The sequence below is a fragment of the Oryctolagus cuniculus genome, chromosome 8 (genome assembly GCF_051225735.1).
Source record: "Oryctolagus cuniculus isolate XC-2025 breed Fujian yellow rabbit chromosome 8, ASM5122573v1, whole genome shotgun sequence".
Taxonomy (NCBI): domain Eukaryota; kingdom Metazoa; phylum Chordata; class Mammalia; order Lagomorpha; family Leporidae; genus Oryctolagus; species Oryctolagus cuniculus.
The window spans coordinates 132494954-132516952 of NC_142874.1; the positions used below are offsets into that span (position 1 = coordinate 132494954).

Here is a 21999-nt window from a genome sequence, read left to right on the forward strand (position 1 = left end):
TTATTTATTTTTAAAACATTAAATTTTATAGAGTATATTTAAAGTACCAAATATGATGTTATGGGATACAAATTGGAAATAGAAAACTTACTATAGTGAAGCAAATTAATATATCCATCATCTCACAATTACTCATATTTATTATTTTGTGGCAAGAGCAGCTAAAATCTACTCATTTAAACAGAATTCCATGTAGTACATTTGGTGTCAAGACATATTCTAGCTCTTTTTATTGTGGAGAAGAAGATATAAATCTATCTATGAATTTTGTAAAGTGTTTACATATACAATAATTATTCTCCTCATCCAAACCTCTGAAAAAAAGGACATTTGATAGATCACGAATTGTGATGGAAAAACATCTAGAGAAAATGAACACACTTAATATTCATGTGGTAATGAATACACATAAAGTGGAAAACTAATCTTAACCTGCCATTTTCTTACCTTGATATGTTTAACAGTAAATACCACGGGATCAGCCAAATAAACCTTATTACTGAACTCTTTGTTTATTGCTGCTGTAATAACAGGGGAATTGACGATAACAGAATGATTTGTGGACATAGCTTCTGTTCCCAACTTCATGCTGGCATTCTCCGTAGACAGATAAGGACCCAAGTTATTATATAAAACAAAGGCCACTCTGATCTCTCCTAAAACAAATGCAAATGTGAATTATAAATGGGCACAAACTCTGATTAGTGTGTACATTCTCCTTAGAAGGTAATCAAATCTGCATGATCTATATTCACACACACAAAAAATCAAGCACTCATTTCAACCAAAGAACCATATCAGTCAATGAGGAAAGGAAAAGTAAAATTAAGTCAAAACAATTACATGTCAGCATTAAAGAAAAAAAAAAAAAGAACTTTAGTCCCTACCTAACCCCACACTCAAAATTGTATTCAAAATTGATCATAGACAAAAACAAAAACCCAGAACTATAGAAAGTCTGGAACAACATTCAGGATAACACCTTCAAATTTTAGAAAGGAAGGGCAGTCTTGGGTAGGATATGGTAAGTTGATCGTTATCAAAAATCGAAAATTTTGGAGCTGGGTATTTTGTCTAGAGGATAAGTTGCTGACTGGGATGCCCACATCCCATACTGGATGACAGGGTTTGAGTTCCAGGCTCCACTCTCAATTCTGGCTTCCTGATAATGTATACCCTGGGAGGTAGCAGCAATGGCTCAAGTAGTTGTGTTCCTGCCACCCACATGGGAGACCTGAATTATGTTCCCAGCTCTTGGCTTTAGCCTGGCTCAGCCCTGGCTATTGCCATAATTTGGATAGTGAATGACCTAATAGAAACTCATCTGTCTATCTGCCTCTCAAATAAGCAAACAAATTTTTTTCTCTCAAAATCATTATGAAACTGCTTAAGCGAACCACAAGAGAGGAAAGAAATATATATAGAAGACTCATAAATATGTAGTGTTTCTGCTAGTCAATAAGATAATGCTTAAATAGATAAACACTTTAGAAAAATGGTCAATGACATCTAGTGGACACATGAAAAATGATCAACATCATAAGTAATTAGGGAAATGAAAACTAAAACCACATTGAGACACCATTTCACACACACTAGAATCTCTAAAAGCGCTGACCATTCCAATGGTAACCAGGACATGAGACAACTGGAACTCTTGTACAGTATCTGTAGAGATTGATTCTAGATACCCCATGGATACCAAGACCTGTGGATGTTCAATTCCCCTCCCCCCTTTTTAAAAAGATTTATTTATTTATTTATTTATTTGAGAGGTAGAGTTACTGAGAGGGAGACACAAAGAGAAAGGTCTTCCATCTGCTGGTTCACTCCCCAAATGGCCACAACAGATGGAGCTAAGCCAATCCAAAGCTAGAAGCTAGGATCCAGGATCCAGGATCCAGGATCCAGGATCCAGGAGCCAGGAGCCAGGAGCTTCTTCTGGGTCTCCCACCTGGGTGCAGGGACCCAAGGACTTGGGCTGTCTTCTACTGCTTTCCCAGGCCATAGCAGAGAGCTGGATTTGATACAAATCAGAGTCCATTTGGGATACCAGCACCACAGGTGGAGGCTTAGCCTACTACACCTCAACGCTGGTCCCCAATCCTTTTATAAAATGGCAGAGGGGTCGGTATTGTAGTGCAGCAGGTTAAGCTGCCACTTAAGACATGGGAATCCCTTGGGAGGTCCAATATGAGTCCTGGCTACTCTATCTCCAATCAAGGTCCCTGCTGATGAGCCTAGGAAAGCAGTGGAAGATGGCTCAAGTGCTGAGCCCTTGCATCCACGTGAGAGACCCAGAAGAAGCTGGCTCCTGGCTTCAGCCTGACTCAGCTCCAGCCATTGAGTCCATATTGTGGCCATCTGGGGATTGAACCAGCAGATGAAAAATATCTCTCTCTCTCCAACACTTTCAAATAAATAATTTCTTTAAGATTTATTTATTTTATTTGAAAGGTAGAGTTACAGAGAGGCAGAAGGAGAGAGGAAAGGAGGGAGGGAGGGAGGTAGGGAGAGAGAGAGAGAGGGAAGTCTTCCATTCACTGGTTCACTCCCCATATGGCTGAGCTAATCCAAATCCAGAAGCCAGGAACTTCTTCTGGGTCTTCCATGCAGATGCAGGGACTCAGGCACTTGGGCCATCTTCTACTGCTTTCCCAGGCCATAGCAGAGAGCTGGATCAGAAGTGGAGCAGCCGGGACTTGAACCAACACCCATATGGGATGTTGGCATTACAGGCAGCAGCTTTACCTGCTATGCCACAGTGCTGGCCCCATAAATAAATAAATCTTTAAAAATAAATAAATAAAATGACACACAGTATGCATACAAACCAATACAAATCCTCCTAAACCTGACATTTCATAAAGCTCATGGAAGGAAGGAATTAAAAGATGCTTATTTTGGTGCCAAAATGTTGGAAAAACACGCATAGTTTTTTCATGAATAAGCACTTTCCAAAATCATTTCCAGATTCCTTATAGGGCAGTGTAAGTGCTGTGTAGACTGTTATACTGTATTGTTGAGGGAGTAATGACAAGGGGAAAAGTCTGCACATCTCACTACAGACAAAACTTTTGCTCCCCAGGTGGTTGGGCCTGGGGATGTGGAATACAAGGCTACACTGCTGATGATTGTATAAAATAGTACAACTATTTGGAATCCTATTTGTCAAATTCTTATAAAGTTAAATATATATCTACCTTTCCTAGAAGAGTAAAAACATACTGGCAAAGAAAAGAACTTGCATAAAAATATTCATAGCATCTTTTTTCATAATAACCACATACCTAGAAACAACTCAAGTAGGAAACTAAACAAATTATGGCATTTCAATATAATAAAATATACTATGTATCAATAGACAACAAAAAAATCATGACTGAATCTCAAAAAGGTTTTGCTGGGGTCTCTGCTGTGGTACAGAAGGCTAAGCCGCCACTTGTGATGTGGACATCCTATATCTGAGTGCTAGTTCAAGTCCCAGCGACTCCTCTTCTGATCCAGCATCCTGCTAACATCCCTGGGAAGGCATTGAAGGTGATCCAGGTACCTGTCCCTGCAACCCACATGGTAGAGCAGGATGGAGTTCAGGTTCCCGGCTTTGACCTGACCCAGACCTGCCTGTTGTGGCCATTTGGTGAGTGAACCAATAGATGAAAGAATTAATGGTAAAACTAGTCTTCAAACAGTACTTTATACTTTGTGTGTCTGTGTGGGTACAAGCTGTTGAAATCTTGATTAGTATAGAGTTGGTCTTCTGTATATAAAGTTAATAAAAAATGAATCTTAATGAAGAATGGGACGAGAGAGGGCGTAGGAGGTAGGACGGGAGTAGGGGTGGGAGGGCGGGTATGGGGGAAAGAACTGCTATATTACAAAAGCTGTACCTATAAAATTATATTTATTAAATAAAAGCTTTCTAGTATGTTTTGTTTGTTTGTTTATTTTGACAGATAGAGATAGACAGTGAGAGAGAGAGACAGAGAGAAAGGTCACCCTCCCCCCCGAATGGCCACTATGGCCAGCGCACTGTGCTGATCCGAAGCCAGGAGGCAGGTGCTTCCTCCTGTTCTCCCATGTGGGTGCAGGGGCTCAAGCACTTGGGCCATCCTCCACTGCCTTCCCGGGCCACAGCAGAGAGCTGGACTTGAAGAAGAGCAACCGGGACTAGAACCTGGCACCCATATGGGATGCTGGTGCCGCAGGCAGAGGATTAGCCAAGTGAGCCACGGCACTGGCCCAAATAAAAGCTTTCTAAAACAAAAACAAAAACACAAAAAGCAAAAACAAAAAAAGGGAAAGCTCTCTCTCTCTTTCTCCCTGTGTGTGTGTGTGTGTGTGTGTCCCTTTCTGTCACTCTGCCTTTCAAATAAATAAAGCTTTAAAAAGACTTTTTTTTTTTTTTGCTATGCGAAAGAATCTAGACAGGCAAGTATATGTATTTTACTACAACGTAAAAGAACAGGAAATTCTGTGTGCAGTAATAACAGTGAGAAGAGAAGTTTCATTAGGTAGTGAGAGAACGTGAGGTGACTGGTAAAACAACCAGGGAGTTTTCTTGGAACAGAAGAGATTAATTTTCTTGTTTTATGTGATAGTACAGAGGAATATACAACTGTCCAATTCCTCAAGTTAAATGCTAAGACTGTGTATATCTTATTGTATGCAAATTACATCTCAACTGCAATTGTTTTAAAAAAAGCTAGGATTCAAAACGCTTCCCCATCCTAAAAATCAATTATCATGTTCTTTCAAGGTCGCTATCTCCACAAAGTCACCAAGTCCTTCCACCTTGTTTTCCCTTTATGAAACTCTGAAATACAACCATCTGTGAAGCTAATCTCCTTTTAACATGGCTCTTTATTGTATCACTTCCTTTCTTTTTTTAATATACTTTTTCATTTTACTGAAAGGCAGAAACAGAGAGAGGGAGACACCTTCCATCTTCTGGTTCATATCCTAGTGCTAACAACAGCTGGGATTGAGCCAGGAGGAAACCAGGAATCAGGAACTGTGTGTGGCTCTCTCACGTGGATGGCAGAGACCTAAGGACTTGAGCCTGCAACACTGCCTCAAGAGCAGCACGTTAGCAGGAAGACAGGGTTATGATATGGAGCTTGGACTTGAACCCAGACACTCTGCCATGGAATGTGGGCATCCCAAACGGCTGCCAAACTGCTGTGCCATAGCATCACCTGCCCTTCACTATCTTGCTTGAACAAAGTCAAGCCCTGGGTCCCTAATCCCTGTGTGTGGTGCTATGCTATCGGTTCACCCAGAGACAGGCACTGCCATACAGCAGTGGTTGCCAAGATAAGGTAGGAGCTGGTGCTGGATGTGGCGTTTAAGACACTGCTCAGGACACCTGTATCCCATATCAGAGTGTGCAGAGTGGAGTCCCGGTTCTACTCCTGACTGCAGTTTTCTGTTAATGTGCACCTGGGAGGCAGCGGTGCTGGCTCAAGCACTTGGGTCTCTGCCACCCACCTGGGAGATCTGGATGGAGTTCCTGGCTCCTGGCTTTGGTTTGGCCCAGTCCCTGCTGCTGCAGGCCTTTGAGGAATGAACCAGTGGATGGAAGATCTCTGTCTCCCTATCCCTCTCTTTCAAATAAAATGCAAATAAATAGTAGTTTTTCAATAACATGAAAAACAGAAGGAGGCCACCGTCTTTAGGTCTGACCCTTTGAGTCGTGTGGAGAAAGAGTGGCAGAACTGACAGTCAAGAGGGATGACAGACACAGAACTTTGAATACATTGTTTGAAGAAAGGAGGCTTGTCCAACATCTAAACTGAGCTCCCACATTTGGGAAAGCCCTACTCTTGGGGATTTAGAGACACAAAATAGACATGCACTTGCTTGCCCAGCTGGCCATGTGGGGAGGTTGCGCAGTGTACCCAGCTGCTGCAGCAGGCTCAGCCTGCAGCCAAGGAGCTAGGCGCACAGGAGGCAGCAGCAGTGGCTTCACAGCAAGGCTTCTGTGCAGCATTGAAGCCTGCTGTCTGCCTCCCCGGGCCTCTCAGCGAGTGGGAGATCTGCCGTCCTTTCAGCAAGACAGCAGAGAGACCAGGATGAGAGCTACACAAAGGACTAAGGCATTCTTATCTAATGCATATCTCTGGACAAGGTACTTCTTATCTGTTACAACCCACAATTTAAATTCAGCTCTCTCTTTCTAGAATTAGCATAAAAATGCTGATTTGGGGAAGTCTAAATTTAAGAACATCTATGCACTTTTCTTATTGCCATTTGCAACTTTTAATTGGCTTATAGCTGATTGATAATTCATAGCAATTTCCACTTCTGTAATAGTGCCATGTTGTTAACCACCTTATTTTACCACTTCACATACAATTATTGCAGATTCTGTGCTCCAAAATTAATGATTAAATGTGACTAAGAAAACAAAACAAAAACACCATATATTACTTTGGTAAGCAATAAAATCAGTGTGCACACAATTTAATTGGACTAAAGTAGGCATATTTCAATCCTTATTAACTTTGGATCTGAAAGTTCACAAGGTTCCTTGACAGGTGATTAGTTGGTGTGTTGTTGTGTCAGGCATTGCGTAAAGTACCAGGGATATATCCATGAACAAGATGGACAAGGTCCTTGTTCATAGGGAACTTCCTGCCTAGAGAGAGTCAGACAATAAACACAGAAATATTGATAATAATATGATTTCTTATAATAGTAAGTGAATGCATGCTTTGAAGAGGCATTGGCATAAATATGGTTAATGGGAAAAGCTCGAACGGAAAAGAATGGCCTCCTTTAGGAGCTAAGGGGAAGACTATCCCTACAGAGGAACATTTTACTCTAAGAAGTGAATGACAGGGAGGCTGCCACTCAAAGAAATGTAAAAATTTCACTCCAAGAGGAAAGAAAAGGACAGAAAACAACCCAATACAGGAACATGCCCAGGAAGTCTGAGACTAGACAGAATCACAGAGCGCATGAGAGACACACATGAAGCAGGAGGGCACTGCACAAGGCGGCACAGGTCAGGCCTGACCACGTCATGCGGCTTCATTCTAAACATGACCAGAGGTGACCTGGTCAGATGTATGTTTCAGGAAGGACCCTCCTTTCTGGGGGGCCAGGGTAAAAGCAGGGAAAACAGTTCAGAGCTGATGCAGGAATCAGGGTTTTGCTGGACAGACTTCTACTGCTGCCCTGAAAGTCCTGTTAGTCAACTTGGTAACATAAAGATAACTTCTAAGTTCAGTCATACAAGATTTCTTCTTCTTTTTTTTTTTTTTTAATGTGTTTTATCTATTTGAAAGGTAGAATTACAGAGAGGGAGAGAGGGAGAGGGAGAGGGAGAGGGAGAGGGAGAGGGAGAGGGAGAGGGAGGGAGGGAGGGAGGGAGAGAGAGATCTTCCATCCAACAGTTCCCTCCCCAAATGGCCACAATGGCCAGGGCTGGGCCAGGATGAAGCCAGGAGCTCTTTCTTCCCAGACTCCCACATGGGAGACTATTTGCTATCAGTTGATCTATATTTACCAGCCCCCACCAAAAGAATCTCCTTACACAAAAATTTCCTGTATGTTTTGCAAACACTTTATTGAAACAAATGAATTTAAAAACAGGTGATGCTAGTGTCGTGCCACAGCATGTAAGTCACTGGCTGTGATGGCAGCATCCTGAGTGCTGGTTCGAGTCCAGGATGGTCCATTTCCGATCCAGCTCCTTGCAAATGCGCCTGGAAAAGCAGTGGAAGATGGCCCAAGTGCTTGGGTCCCTGTCTTTGATGTGGGAGACCCGGGTGGAATTCCAGAATCCTGGTTTTGGCCAGGGCCCACTTGAGGAATGAAACAGCAGGTGAAAGATCTCTGTCTCTCTCTGTGTCTCTACCTATCCTTCTTCTTTTCAATAAATATTTTTTTAAAAAAGATTTATTTATTTATTTGAAAGTCAGAGCTACACAGAGAAGAGGCAGAGAGAGAGGGGGGTCTTTTGCTGGTTCACTCTCTAATTGGCCGCAACAGCTGGAGCTGTGCCGATCCAAAGCCAGGAGCCAGGAGCTTCTTCCAGGTCCCCCACGTGGCTGCAGGGGCTGAAGGACTTGGGCCATCTTCTACTGCTTTCCCAGGCCACAGCAGAGAGCTGGATCAGAAGTGGAGCATCCAGGACTAGAATTGGCGCCCATATGGGATGCTGACGCTTCAGGCCAGGGTGTTAACCTACTGCACCATAGCACCGGCTCCGCAATAAATGTTTTTTAAAATGACATGTAATTTTAAAATTTTAAGTGAATTTCCATTAAAAACTTTACAAGATAATCTGCAAGTTGAGAGTTTCTCCTTTTAAGGAAAAAATTCAGACCTCTGGACTGTCTGGCTTTTGGTGTCCACGAATTTCCCCCACATTCCAGCTCCTGACAGTGAAAAGTGGTGGAATGTTTCCAAGTATGATGGAGAATGTGGCAGAGTAAATGTCACTGCAGTACTGATGGGGAGGTAAATTAGAAAGAGGACACAGAAGAGGAGGAGAAACAGACACAGGGAGAGGACAGCAAGAGCTCCTAGGTAATGGATCTAAAATTCCAAGCCCAGAGCCGTGCACAGAGGCAAGTTCAATCCCATCGGGCTTCGGAAAGTCACTCACCGTTCCGGCCGTTCTGCTTCAGAGTATTTGCAGAAAGCTGGATGGTGCTGCCATGACCCATGCTTTCCGGAAACTTCAGGTCTTCTAAGTTTCCTTCTGTGCTCAGTCTTGCAACTTCTAATTCTGGGAAGAGAACAGAGGTATCGTGCTCACTAGGCAATGCGCCGACGCTGCCGTAATTTCCAGAGTCACTGAAATATTTCTGAAACTCAAGCCCTGGAATTCTTGTTCTGTCACACATTAAGCAGTTCAATATTTAAGAAAGCATACTGTTGGCATTTTATATGTTTTTACAATAAGGCAATAAAAGTTATTAAAACCCTATAAACAATACAAATGTATTAATAAAGTTTAAAATGTAAAATTCATGCTCAAATTCTTATGCTTTATTATTGGCTTTAAGGTACTTTTCAAAATATTTTTTAAAGATTTATTTACTTATTTGAAAGAGTTACAGAGAGGTAGAGATAGAGAGGTCTACTATCTGCTGGTTCACTCCCCAGATGGCCATAATGACCGGAGCTGAGCCAATCTGAAGCCAGGAGCCAGGAGCTTCCTCCAGGTCTCCCATGAGGATGCAGAGGCCCAAAGACTTGGGCCATCTTCTGCTGCTTTCCCAGGCCACAGCAGAGAGCTGGATCGGAAGTGGAGCAGCCAGGACTAGAATCGGCGCCCATATGGGATGCCGGTGCTTCAGGCCAGGGCGTTAACCTGTTGTGTCACAGCGCTAGCCCAAAATATTCTGTCTTATAAAGTAAAACTCCTTTTATAGTCTATATGTATATCATCATACCAATATTGATTCATTCCTAATCTAATACTTTGAAAGAGCTTTATCAAATGTTTTGAAATAAAGCACTTATATCATAACACAATAAAAGATATTTATGCTCTTTATAAGGCAAATAATATAATTATCAGTTTGATCATTTCTACTCAAATGATTTATTTCTTTGTTGCCCACAACTCAAAGATAATATTATAGACATGGCCCACAAGCCTTGTATCAGGAGGATGGAATTTCAGAGCACAAAACGTATACAGAAACAAATACACATAAAAATTCTAGAGAAGTAAATGACTGAATTCACCCGAAGGGATCTCAGTCTAACCCGTCCAGCAGCGGGAGGTGCTAAGGGGAGTCAGATCCATGACTTTTGATCCTTTGAAGACACCAAAGGCACTTCTCGCTGGAGACAAAGAAGGAATCTACCTTCCTTAAAATAAAGCAGCCCCCCGTGTGGGGCACCAGAGAGAGGTTTTCCTTTTCCTTCTGCTGCGTACAAGAGCCTCTGGACGTTCCCTGCGACAAAGGCCACTTACGAATATTGTCTGTGTTCTCCCTGACAATGTCAGTCTTCAAAAGGTTATCAGCCAGCACAAAAGCACTTTCCTCCACGGTGTCAAGCAACATGGTGGCCGCGCGCAGTTGATCACTTGCAGTCAGGTCTCTCCATGCATTCAAAGCTTGTGGCTGGAGGAGGTTGTTAACTGTCTCGACCATAGCCTACAAAAGGATGAACAGAATGACAGAGGTCTCTAGTGAACCCGCGTAGCTGTCAGAAAGCCAGGTGTACATGTAGCCCAGCAAGCACGGATCAGCAGTGTGCATGAGTTCAGTATTGTCCCAGCCTCCCCTGTGACATGCTGCAGCAGAAGCATTCATTATTTTGCTCTGTAAAACCCTAGCTGAGACTTCGCAAGGCAAGGGGAAAACCTGTTTTTGTTTTGAAGGACAATAAATAGAGCCATGCTTCCTCTTTAGAATCAATAGCCCAGGATTCAATAACACTGTGATTACGTAATTAAATTATTTGGCTCAGGAATCATTGACGTGTTATTTAAATCAACAATTTTACCATATCACCTGCAGAAAATTGGTTTCTTTTTTTCCCTACACATCACCATACACACAGATGCTGAACACAACAGAGATTAAAAGGACGATTATAGTCAGGACAATACAAGAATGTGTCGCCTGTAGGCTGAAGACTCGCAGAGAAAACCAAAGGCTTTTGCTTGGTTCTTTTTAGCCAGGTAGCAGAATGTCAGAACGGGGAAACTATCAAAGCATACATATTCCCAGGGGCTTTGGGTAAGTTACATATGGACAGAAACCTTCTTCATGCTGTTTACTGCTGGGGAGAGTAATAAACTTCACTACCTCTGGCCCTCAGGTGTTTCTTCTTAAGAAAAAAAATCATCAGTAGGTACAGGACACATAGAGAGAAAACTCCACATTTCTCATTGCTTCATGGAAAAGAATCATCTCTGTAGTTACAATTTATATATTTCCTGCGGTTTGCTTTATGCTCTGGGTCACAAAGGAAAAACAGGTCTCCCGATAAGGTCTTGAGTTTCATTCAAACACTGAGAATTGCAAAATAGGAAAATATAACACCTGCAGTTTGAGAGTGATCATTCCCGAACCGGTTCATTATGAAATATGCCTCTACTCCAGGAATAAAGGAGAATAAACAGCCAACACAGACACAGTTTCTAAGCAGCAGGTACATTTTAAAAGAGGACTCACCTTATTGACACCTTGGCAGAGGGGTTGGGAGATAGGAGAGAAATATTCTTTACACTGTAGTGTTTTCTTGTGGCTGGTGTTTTCATAGTAACCAAGTAAGAACTGTTAAAAATGCAGCCCCATAATGAAACACCTTGGCTGCCAATTAACACCAGCTTCAAAAACTAATTCACCTTTCGACAAAAGTTGTTTTTCTTGACATTTTCCCAACTATTCCAAATTCTGACCAAAAATCAACATCAGTGGACTTTTTAGTAAATTAGTCCCACTCACAATTGCATACTTTGCATCATTCAAAAACTCCAAAACCACAATCAAGCCACAACCATCCCTCGTGAGCTTCAAGACAGGACATTTTCTCAAGGGGCGCTTAGCTCTGTCATTTATTCTGAGTTTAAAGCAAGACCCAGGAGCCAGACAAAAGTATTTCCGATCACAACAAAATGAACTGCTTTCCAGGAAGTTTTCTGTAAGTGTAATGCCAACAGGACATGCCAAAAAAGAGGTGCCAGTTAGGAAACAAACACATTATACATTTTCTGCAGCCAGAAAGAGGACTCAGGGCTCTTGCATGCAAAGAAGTATTGTGTCCGGCTTTAGAAGATCCCCTGAATGCATTCCACATGCTCCGAACAGCCCACGGGCAGCAACAAGTCGCTCTGGTCTCTATAAGGCAGTCGTTTTAACGGCTAAAAATCTGAGTAATTGCTCAACACTCATACTGAGTGACTTAAATCTTACCTCAGGTAAAATTTACTGGGGATTATTATTGCTGCTTTAATTTGTCTTTTGACCAAAACAGGCAAATTGAGAAAAAAAAAAAGAACAACTGTGGTCAACTCCAAAAACATTCTAGATAAGATCCTATTGGGCAGCTCACTAGGCTAATCCTCCTCCTGCAGCACCAGCACCCCGGGTTCTAGTCCCAGTTGGGGCACCGGATTCTATTCCTGGTTGCTCCTCTTCCAGGCCAGCTCTCTGCTGTGGCCAGGGAGTGCAGTGGAGGATGGCCCAAGTGCTTGGGCCCTGCACCCCATGGGAGACCAGGAGGAAGCACCTGGCTCCTGGCTTCAGTTCCGTAGCAGCCATTTGGGGGGAAATCAATGGAAATGGAAAAGGAAGACCTTTCTCTCTCACTCTGCCTGCCAAAAAAAAAAAAAAAAAAAAAAAAAGATACTACTGCAAGGTTAAATTGTAAAGAAACAGACCAAATCCCTCCCAACAAGGAAGTGCCAGGGCCAGAGCTTCAGTGCTGAAGGCCACCAAACACTGAGAGAAGAACTAACAGAAGGGGTGGCCCTGGAGTGCAGTGGGCGCTTCGCACCCAGCTCCCTGCTAATGCACATGGAGCAGCAGGTGATGGCTCAAGCACTTGGGTCCCTGCCATCCACATGTGAGACCCAAGGATGGGTTCCTGGTTCTTGGCTTCGGCCTGGCTCAGCCCTGGCTGCTGTGGCTATTTGGGGAGTAAATCAGCGGATAGAAGATTCTCTTTCTCCCTCTCTCCCTCTCTCTCTGTCACTCTGCCTTTCAAATAAATAAATAAGTCAAAAAAAAAAAAAAACTAACAAAAACTCCCTGAAGCTCTTCCAAAAAGTCGAAAGGAAGGAATGCTTTTAAGCAGGTTTTAGAAGGCCAGCATGACTCTGATACTAGACAGGTGAAGACTGCAAGAAAAGGAAACCACAGGCCATGTCAGCAAACACAGATGCAAAGATCTTCAGTGGAATTCCAGCAGGCTAAATCCAAGAGCACATGAAAAGGCCCACATATCATGATCAGGTGCAATTTACCCCCACAATGCAAGAATAGTTCAACATAGAAAAATCAATTCATGTGATACACTTCACTAACATAACAAAGGACAGTATCCCAGGTTCTTTCCAACAGATGCAGAAACAGCATCTGATAAAATGCAACACCTCTCAAAAGGAAATTACCTCAACATAAAAAGTCCAATAGGAAAAAACGTCAGCTAACACTGTAGTCAACAATGAAAATCTAGAAGCTTTTCCTCTAAGAACAGGAACAAGGGAAGTGTGTCTGTTCTTGCTACTCTTATTCAAGGTAGTACTGCAAGTCCAGCCAGAGCAAGTAGGCAAAATAAATAAATAAAAAAAAAATCCAAATTGGAAATGAAGAAGTAAAATTGTCACTATCTGCAGATGATATGATCCTATATAGAGAATTCCTAAAAGACTCCATAAAAAAGTTTGGCAGAATCAATTTAATTATTTAATTAAATTCAGGAACCTGTTTACATGTTTACAAGAGACCAAAGCTCTGCGTTTGAACTGACAGCAAATGATTCAAAGGCATCAGATATTAATTTACCTTATTAATTATATTACCAATGTAAATAAACTTACTGCAATTGAAAGTTGAAGGTCAACGTTTTTTCACCATAATAAATTCTGGGGGCTGGCACTGTGGTGCAGTGGATTAAGACAACACCTGCAACACTGGCATTCCATAAATTTATAATACATTTTGCATAACTGCATCCTCTCCAATAAGGTATAATCTTCAGAGAAGCTCTATATTAAAGACTAAATAATTTCCAGGATTATTAAAGAAACAGTAGATTTAAAATATGGCTCTAGGGCCTGGGAGTTGGTGAGTTGTTATACAAATTTCAGATCCATTTACTTTGCTTAATGATAACCCAGTCATGATTGCCCAAGTGTAACAGCAAGAAATCTGAACCCAGGGACTGAGTAACAGTATTCTGCGGTGTTAACATCTGGGAGTGGGATTTGGAGCCACAGCCACTGCAGCAGTACCTGACCCCTGCCTCTCACTGGTTATGTAACATTGGGAAAGTTACTTAACATCCCCGAACCTCAACTGTAAAGTGCAGGTGAGAGAAATCATCGTTTCATAACATTTCCTGGCTCATAATAAATGCTCAAGGTATAATCTTATTTTTATTTTCATTTGACATCACCATCCAGCGATATTAAGGACAAATCACATCCGAGACTTGCTAAATTGCCACATTAAAGTGAGATCTGCAAGGAATAGCTCTTCTGAAATGCAATCTTTATAATGTGACCTCCGACACAACTCAACTCTGAAGAAATACACTACCTGAAGCTTCAAGTAACTGGAGCCTCGAGGCTTGAACAAAGTCCATCTTATCTGCTTTGTGCTCAATATACACTGTTTGCATTTCCTAAAGGATGCTGAAATGTCCCTGTTACCAGCAAAGCAAAGGTCAGGCAAACAGTCACAACTCCACAATGGCAATGAATATCTGCATTCGGGCTTTTCTTATACATCTGCGCATTATGCATTTGTAAATTTTACACAAAAAGGATGATGCCATAATTTTTTCTAAAGTTAGCTATTTGCATTATTTTCACTAGCTTTGCATCATCTATTTAAAAAACAGGTTGATTTTCATTACATTTGGTTACAATGAAATGAGCTTAAATATATTTGGAACCCAAGTTGGATGGAAAACATACAGTGAATTTGATAAAATCTGAAGCAGACACTGAAACATCTGGGAATATCTCTTTAAGGTCCGACAGTTCTCATTGATTTCTCTTTTCTGCTATAAATTCTTTTCTGATTTGAAATGTGCACCCGAAATTGGAACAAAATAAAGTTAGCCCTAAATGTATCTTACATAATTTTTTTTATTCTCATCATAATGCCTCACTTCAGGTAAGAGAGGAAAAAAAATCACCTATGGTTTTGCTATTTAAAGATGAAAATAATCTAAACTGTTGAAAAGGAAAGTGCATCAATAATATCTTTGCCAGAAGCTAAATATTAACTCACTTCATCATCCTCAGTAAAGCCCTAGAACCTGAGAATGAGCCGGGCGTGGGAAATTTGCATTCTAGTTCTGCCACCAAATTTCAGCCTGCCTTAGGACAAATCCTGTTTTCCCACCATTCATCAAACCGTGAACTACACAAGAAAATAAGTGTCACAGTGTTTCAATTTGAGGGTAGGCAGGGGTGGCCATTATCCTTTTCATTATACAATTTACTGTCTACACTCTAAGTGCCTTTTGATTGCTTCTAAAAATCAAATATAAATTAGAGAGTCAAAAGTCATTTAGAATTATACCAGGATCATAGACACACCATATCCCTCTGGATATATATTTTACTACACACTATTGCAGCTCTTATCCTTAAATTCAGACCTTAGGCAAATTCATTTTACTAGTTTTACTCGGAGCATATAACTATACGTTTGTTAAGGATGTCATACACTTAACATATTTTTAAAAGGAAAATTTTATTTTTTTGTTATAACATCTTTAAAAGAACTCTGGTGGAAAATAGTCGCATATCGTCATCATGACAACTTCTGCAGTTATCCCAAGAGGATGCGCTTGTGAGACAGCCTAAGATTCCTCAGCCAGAGGACACTCAAGAATCCATGATGCAAAGCACAGCGCTGGTGCTTCTCGGCCAGGTGAGCAGTAAATCTCTCTCACTCTCTCCCTTCCCTTGAAATCCACAACGGAAGCTCAAGAGAAGGGATGTCCTGTGGAAGACGCCTCGCTTTGCCACCACTGCATGTTTCTGCAGATGAGCTTATTAATTACGAGCTCAAGCTCCACGTGCTCCACGAGGTCTTCCATAAGCAAAACAAAATCCACCCCCCCCCCTTAGGTCTATTGCCTGCTCTATGTTCTTTGTGTCACGACCTGTTACCCAGCAGTGTCTCGTATATTATTAACCAAGAAAACTGTCTTGGATCTCTCACTGAAGAGAAGGCAAGATTCATGAGACTGGGGGTCCAGAAGAGGGCTTAGCAACTCGTAGATAAGTGATTATTAGCCAGTGAAGATTCATACTTCCGTCAGTTTTCCCCATTTGCATTCTGCAGAAAAAAAGACCTCGGAAGGAATTGGTTTTATTTATATAAGAGGACGGAGTATCTACCAAGGACCAAACCTCATAAATAGCTGTTATTTTTCTGAATCATTATTTCAAGAGTTTCCGTACCAAAAATGGCTGTCCTGTTTAGCTTGGGCTGCTATACCCTACTCTGGGCAATTTATAGACAACAGAAAGTTACTGCTGAGTTCTAGGATCAAGGCACCAGCAGATTCAGGTTCGGTGCCTGGCACGGTCTGGTTTCTTCATTCCTGCAGGATGGATGGGACAAACTCTTCTGGGCCTCTTCTAATAAGGGCACTAATCCCATTGTTGAGAGCCCTCACTTTCTTTCTATTTATTTATTTTTGACAGGCAGAGTGGACAGTGAGAGAGACAGAGAGAAAGGTCTTCCTTTGCCGTTGGTTCACCCTCCAATGGCCGCCGCGCTGATCGGATGGCAGGAGCCAGGTGCTTCTCCTGGTCTTCCTTGTGGGCAGGGCCCAAGTACTTGGGCCATCCTCCTCTGCACTCCCTGGCCACAGCAGAGAGCTGGTCTGGAAGAGGGGCAACCAGGACAGAATCCGGCGCCCCGACCGGGACTAGAACCCGGTGTGCTGGCGCCGCAAGGCGGAGGATTAGCCTAGTGAGCTGCGGCGCCGGCTGAGAGCTCTCACTTTCACATTCCCACCTCCCAACACCACTGCACAAAGGATTGAGTATGAACACATGTGATTTACCAGGGGACACAATATTTATACCAAGGCATGCTCATTTTGCTACTTATTCATCTTTAATAGGATCATCCATATTTGTGTTTGGCTTTCTCATTCACCTATGATGTCTTCAGGGGAAAGATCGTGATATGTTTTCCCAGAGTAAATTTGTGCCTTGATTCATCCTGTGTACTCATTAACACTCATTACACAAAGATGACTTGCATGTGTTATCAAGTCATTCATGACAAATACTACACTACACCATGGAAACCTGAAAGCATCTTTATTTCTTTAGACGTTTTTCCATTGCTCCCCTAAATGTCATCTAAAAAACTGAAGTGTTCAGATATTACCATGACTTGGAAGGAAGACAGGCAAAATGAGAGTTGATTAAGGTAACCATCAGAGTCTGCAGGAAGAAAAGCTGAAATGAACGTTGCTGTTGCTAATGTAGACCCCCATGCATAAAAATGCATTTTTAAGAGATTTATTTGAGTTACAGAGAGAAAGAAAGAGAAGCAGAGAGACAGAGAGAGGGACAGAGACACAGACAGAGACAGATCTTCCATCCATTGTTCATTCCCCAAATGGCCACGTGGGCTGGGGCCGGGTCAGGCTGAAGCCAGGAACCAGGAGCCTCCTCCATGTCTCCCATGTGGGTACAGGGGCCCAAGTACCTGGGACGTGTTCTGTCGCCTTCTGGTGCATTAGCAGGGACCTGGATCAGACCTGGAGCAGCCAGGACTTCAGTGCCTATATGAGATGCTGCTACTGCAGGCAGTGGTTTAACCCACTGCGCCAGAGCGCGTGCCGGCCGCATCACAATGCATTTTACAAAGAGTTTCCCAAAATGTTTTCAAGTGTACCAAAGCTAATTTTCAAAGTCGATCAGCAAGATTTCATTGAATACATATAATGTGCAAAGAACTAGAGAAGACATTCTTGCTAGATGAGGTTAGGAAAGAGAAAGAAAAAATGAAGTCTCCAATTCGCCTTTGCATGAAGCCAGAAAGACCACACCAAATAGAGTTAAAGCCCACAACACTGTGACATAAAGAAATTGATCCTTGGTAGAGATAAAAAAAAAGATCCCAGAAGGCCTTTGCTTTTGAGTTAGACAGTAAAAGATAAATAAACTTTCCTGGGCTCTTTAGAAGAAATCTGAAACTGAAGGAATAAGCAAGCTGACAGAAAAAAAAAAAATCAAATATTCAAAATCAAACATTTATCTACTCATGAAGTAACTGTTCTTTGAAAACTAAGGACAATTACTTCATGAGTAGATAAATGTAAACTAATAAATTGCTGACATTTTCAAAAACTAGGTAGTTATATATTTTACAAAGTTTACTTCTTTGTTTTTGATATGTTCTGAATGCATCAAAATTTCTCAATATAGACTGCAATGATTCTGAAAAAGAATGAAAAAGCTTCTTAATATAATTTTTTCAGTTGAGAATAAAATAAAATACAGCAAAAGTTTAAAATCATTACTAAAGAGAGCACTCCATACTCCACTCTATGTTTAGATATTGATTCAAACCAAAATTTTAAAGGTCAAATGTTGGAAGAGTCTTCAAAACAGTTTATAACTTGCAGTGTTTTTTTTTTATTAGAAGTCACGTAGAATGACTGATATTTACACATCTGATCAATAAACCTGGCATTCATTTTATAACCACTGTCATTTAATGTTATTAAGCATATAAAAACTACTAATCTCTGAACTCCCTTTTATATTACGGTGAAGTGTTGGCATTTTCAAGTCCTAATTAAAATTAAATTGTATAACACACCTGACCTTAATACAATAATAAGGACCTTTAACAATAGAACAAGGTTAAAAAAATTTTTTTCATAGAGAAGGCTGCCTACTTGAGACACCTAGAGTTTATAAGAGTACTATTTTGGCAAACTGCAGGTAATTATTTCACCTTTAAAATCTAGTTCTGTTTACAGTGAAATGATAGAATGTGGTTAAGTAGATCTATATTGTGCTAAAGGAACTGAACATAGAGCTGTAGACTTGACTCAACCCTCTTACTAACTCAATACTCATATGACAAATATCAATTAAGCACCTTCACTGTGCAGTGTCCACTGGGATGCAGCAAGAAGGACAGGTGCCTCTCTTCCTGCACAATGATAATATAGTGAGCCCAAATAAATAAATGAGCAATTAAAATCCAACATATCGGGCATTACAGTAATGGAAACACAGAGTTTGCATTCTGTATTGGAAAGGCTCCATGAAGTAGGTGAATACCAAGTTCAAGTTCAACACTGATTAGAGAGGGAAGGGATACACGATATATTTACAGGCACAGAGAACCAAGGGAATAGGCCCATTGAATGAACTGAAAAAGCTCCTAACTGTGGAGTTATGGGGCTCAGTGACCAGACTGGAGAATGAAGACTAGATTTCAAAGAGAGTTGCCAACCACGTCTGGGTATGAAGAGGGCTTCAAAAAGCTACTCGGGATAAGAAATACATGCTTTAGGATCTACTTGTCTGTTTCTCTTTTTAATTGAATCTTCTAAAATTTCATTTAGTTGAAAAGCAGAAGAACAGGAGAGAATTCTCATCCTCTGGTTCCCTCCTGAGATGCTGGCAACAGCTGAGGCTGGGGTCTGCCAAAGCCAGGAGCCTGGAACTCAATCCACGTCTCCCAGATGAGTGACAATGACCCAACTATTTGAGGGCCACTACTGTGCCCCTCCCCCCAGGGTACACACTAGCTTGAAGCCAGAATCCAGAGCAGAAGCAGGACTTGAATCCAAGCGCTCCAACTTGGGATGTGGGCATCCCAAGCAGTGTCTTAGCTGGTAGGCCCAAAACCTCTCCCAAATTCTCCTTGTGGTCTAAGTGCATAATTTGCCTGGATAAATAGTAAGTTAGAGTTTAAAAAGGAAAGGATGTAAAGAAGGGAAAGAGGGAAGGAAGAAGGGAGGAAAAAAATAAAAGAAAATCCATGGCACTATGTGATCAGGAAACACAAATAGACTAGGCATGCCTGGGGAATATTTCCTGTACAGAAATCCCTATCATAACTGGCAAAGAGTTATAGCAATAAAAAATAATTTACACAATACGGTAGAAAGGACCAGGAAAATAACAGCTCCCTGAAGGAGTTCTTTATTCTGGATCAAAGAAATGAGTATCTCCGGCTGTTACTGCCGCCCTATCTTAAGGGGGGAGAGAGGGGGAACCTGTGCTTGTACCAGCTGAGCTGTCGTTTTAAAATCTAAATGCATTTCAGATTCCTCAGTGGGGCAACAAGGATGCACATGTATAGACTATGGCCTGGCAGAAATGGTCAATACAGGAGGCGGGGGAAACTTAACCGCATCTGCAATGGAATATTTATTCTAATTCACTTATTGCTAATTCAAATGAAACAAGCCCTTGTATAGGTTTTCATGAGCTGTCTTTGAAAATTTGGTTCATTTTAGTTCAGGCATTTAAAATATAAATGCTAGCAAGTGATTCTTAATTATCCAAGTGAATACACTGATTTTACTTTTCTCTTGATTTTAAAACTTCATTGTTAGTCTTTCAAAATAGAACAAGGCTTTTTAAGGAGACTCTGGTCAACATTTCATTCATTATAAAGATTTCCTCAATGGTTTATTTCAATGTTAACGTTATATGCTTCCTAGAAATTTCATGCATTCCTGTCCTTACAAATTATCACTAGGTTATCAGGCACACATTAGTCTCTACTGCAATACAATGAAAATTCACACTAGGGTTGCTTCTTTCTCAAGACCTATTGTCTCCCACCCTTGTTGGGCATCCTGAGGACTCACTGGCTTCTGATAGAGTGGCTGCATTCTACAAACAGAAAAAAAAAAGTTCTTGGAAAGTGCACACTATCTTTTAATTCTTTCTGAGAACATAAAAAGAAATTACTGGAACGAGAACAGATTTCATAGGTACAATTTTAGGAAGATAACCATACTTCTCTTTTTTGTTTTAAGATTTTTTTTATTTATTTGAGAAGTAGAGTTACAGACAAAGAGATTGAAGAACGGTGTTCCATCCACTGGTTAACTCCCTAAATGGCTGCAATGGCTGGAGCTGAGCCAATCCGAAGCCAGGATCCTCATCTGGACCTCCCATATGGGACCATTTTTTGCATTTTTGCAAAAACACAATTTTAATCTACTCTATATTCACAGGCTTAATGCACTACTAACCATAATATTCAACAAGTAAAAAGTAAAAAGACCACAGTTCCACAGGAATATAAACAAGGGCCAAAAACAACAGTCAGATCATTTGACATGGTGTTGTCTTCATGATTCTCTGTAAAGGCAAAGAGAACTGGTGTTCAAGAGACAGTAACACAAGATGGCAGCTAATAGGGGCAGAGATAATTTATGAAAACCGAACACACAGCCTTAAAATAGAATACGGATCTAAAGGCAACCTTGTACACATTTAAAGTAGGGAAGTGATACATGTTCCAATGGTCAATATTTGTTGAGTGAACTCCTGATCTCAATATGAGCACTTTACATGCATTAACTCTTATTTTTCACGGTTAACACAGTACAATAGAGATTATTGTTATCTTCATCATACAATGAGAAAACATGGGCTAACATGGGATAGAACAAGGGTTTGAATCCATGCATTCTGACTCCAGAGATGGAGAAAGTAGAGTGTGCCAAGATATTCTAAATGATTTCTCAGCTTTTTGAAGTTGGCTGATGAGGAAAATAAAGGCACACAATATACAGATCTGCAGGAAGGCAGTGAGAAAGAACTCACTTAAAATGTGAATAGCAGAAGAAAAGCAAATTTTTGTTCTTGAAAAGGTAGTGGGGGACAAGCATTTGGCACAGTAGTTAGACACTGACCCCTGCACCTCATACAGGAGTGTCAAAGTTTGAGTACCCATTTCACTCCTATTCCCAGCTTCCTGCTAACGCAGATCCTGGGAGGCAGCAGGTGACGGCCAAAGTCCCCAAGTGCGAGACCCGGATGGAGTTCCCAGTTCATGCCTTCGGTCTGGCCCAGCCCTGGCCATTATGGGCATTCGGGGAGTAGATCTACAAATGGAAGATACCTCTCGTATGAATGTCTTTCTCTTTATCACTCTGCCTCACAAGTACATAACATAAATAAAAAAATTTTAAAGAGGTAAATGGTGTCAGTATGTGTGTGGTGTATTTGGAAGGGAAGGGTGTGTGAGACATGATGACTCTAAACTTGCCTATTTTGAATGTAACTTATCTGAGTGTCACCAATTAGAAAGGTCTAGATGGTCCTGAAACTCA

At 41.3% G+C, this 21999-nt stretch overlaps 1 protein-coding gene across 18 annotated transcripts in view; it reads right to left on the reverse strand.

The window, feature by feature from the left end:
• The window catches only part of ADGRL3 (adhesion G protein-coupled receptor L3), an 868573-nt gene that overhangs the window by 120916 nt on the left and 725658 nt on the right, over positions 1 to 21999 (reverse strand). For all 18 annotated transcript variants that reach the window (XM_051819791.3, XM_051819792.3, XM_089302717.1 and 15 more), the window contains 3 exons: positions 9941 to 10124; positions 8618 to 8740; positions 448 to 656 (listed from right to left, as the gene is read on the reverse strand). In XM_051819791.3, the coding sequence (XP_051675751.3) occupies positions 448 to 656; positions 8618 to 8740; positions 9941 to 10124 (516 nt within the window). The remainder of the gene's footprint in view (positions 1 to 447; positions 657 to 8617; positions 8741 to 9940; positions 10125 to 21999) is intronic.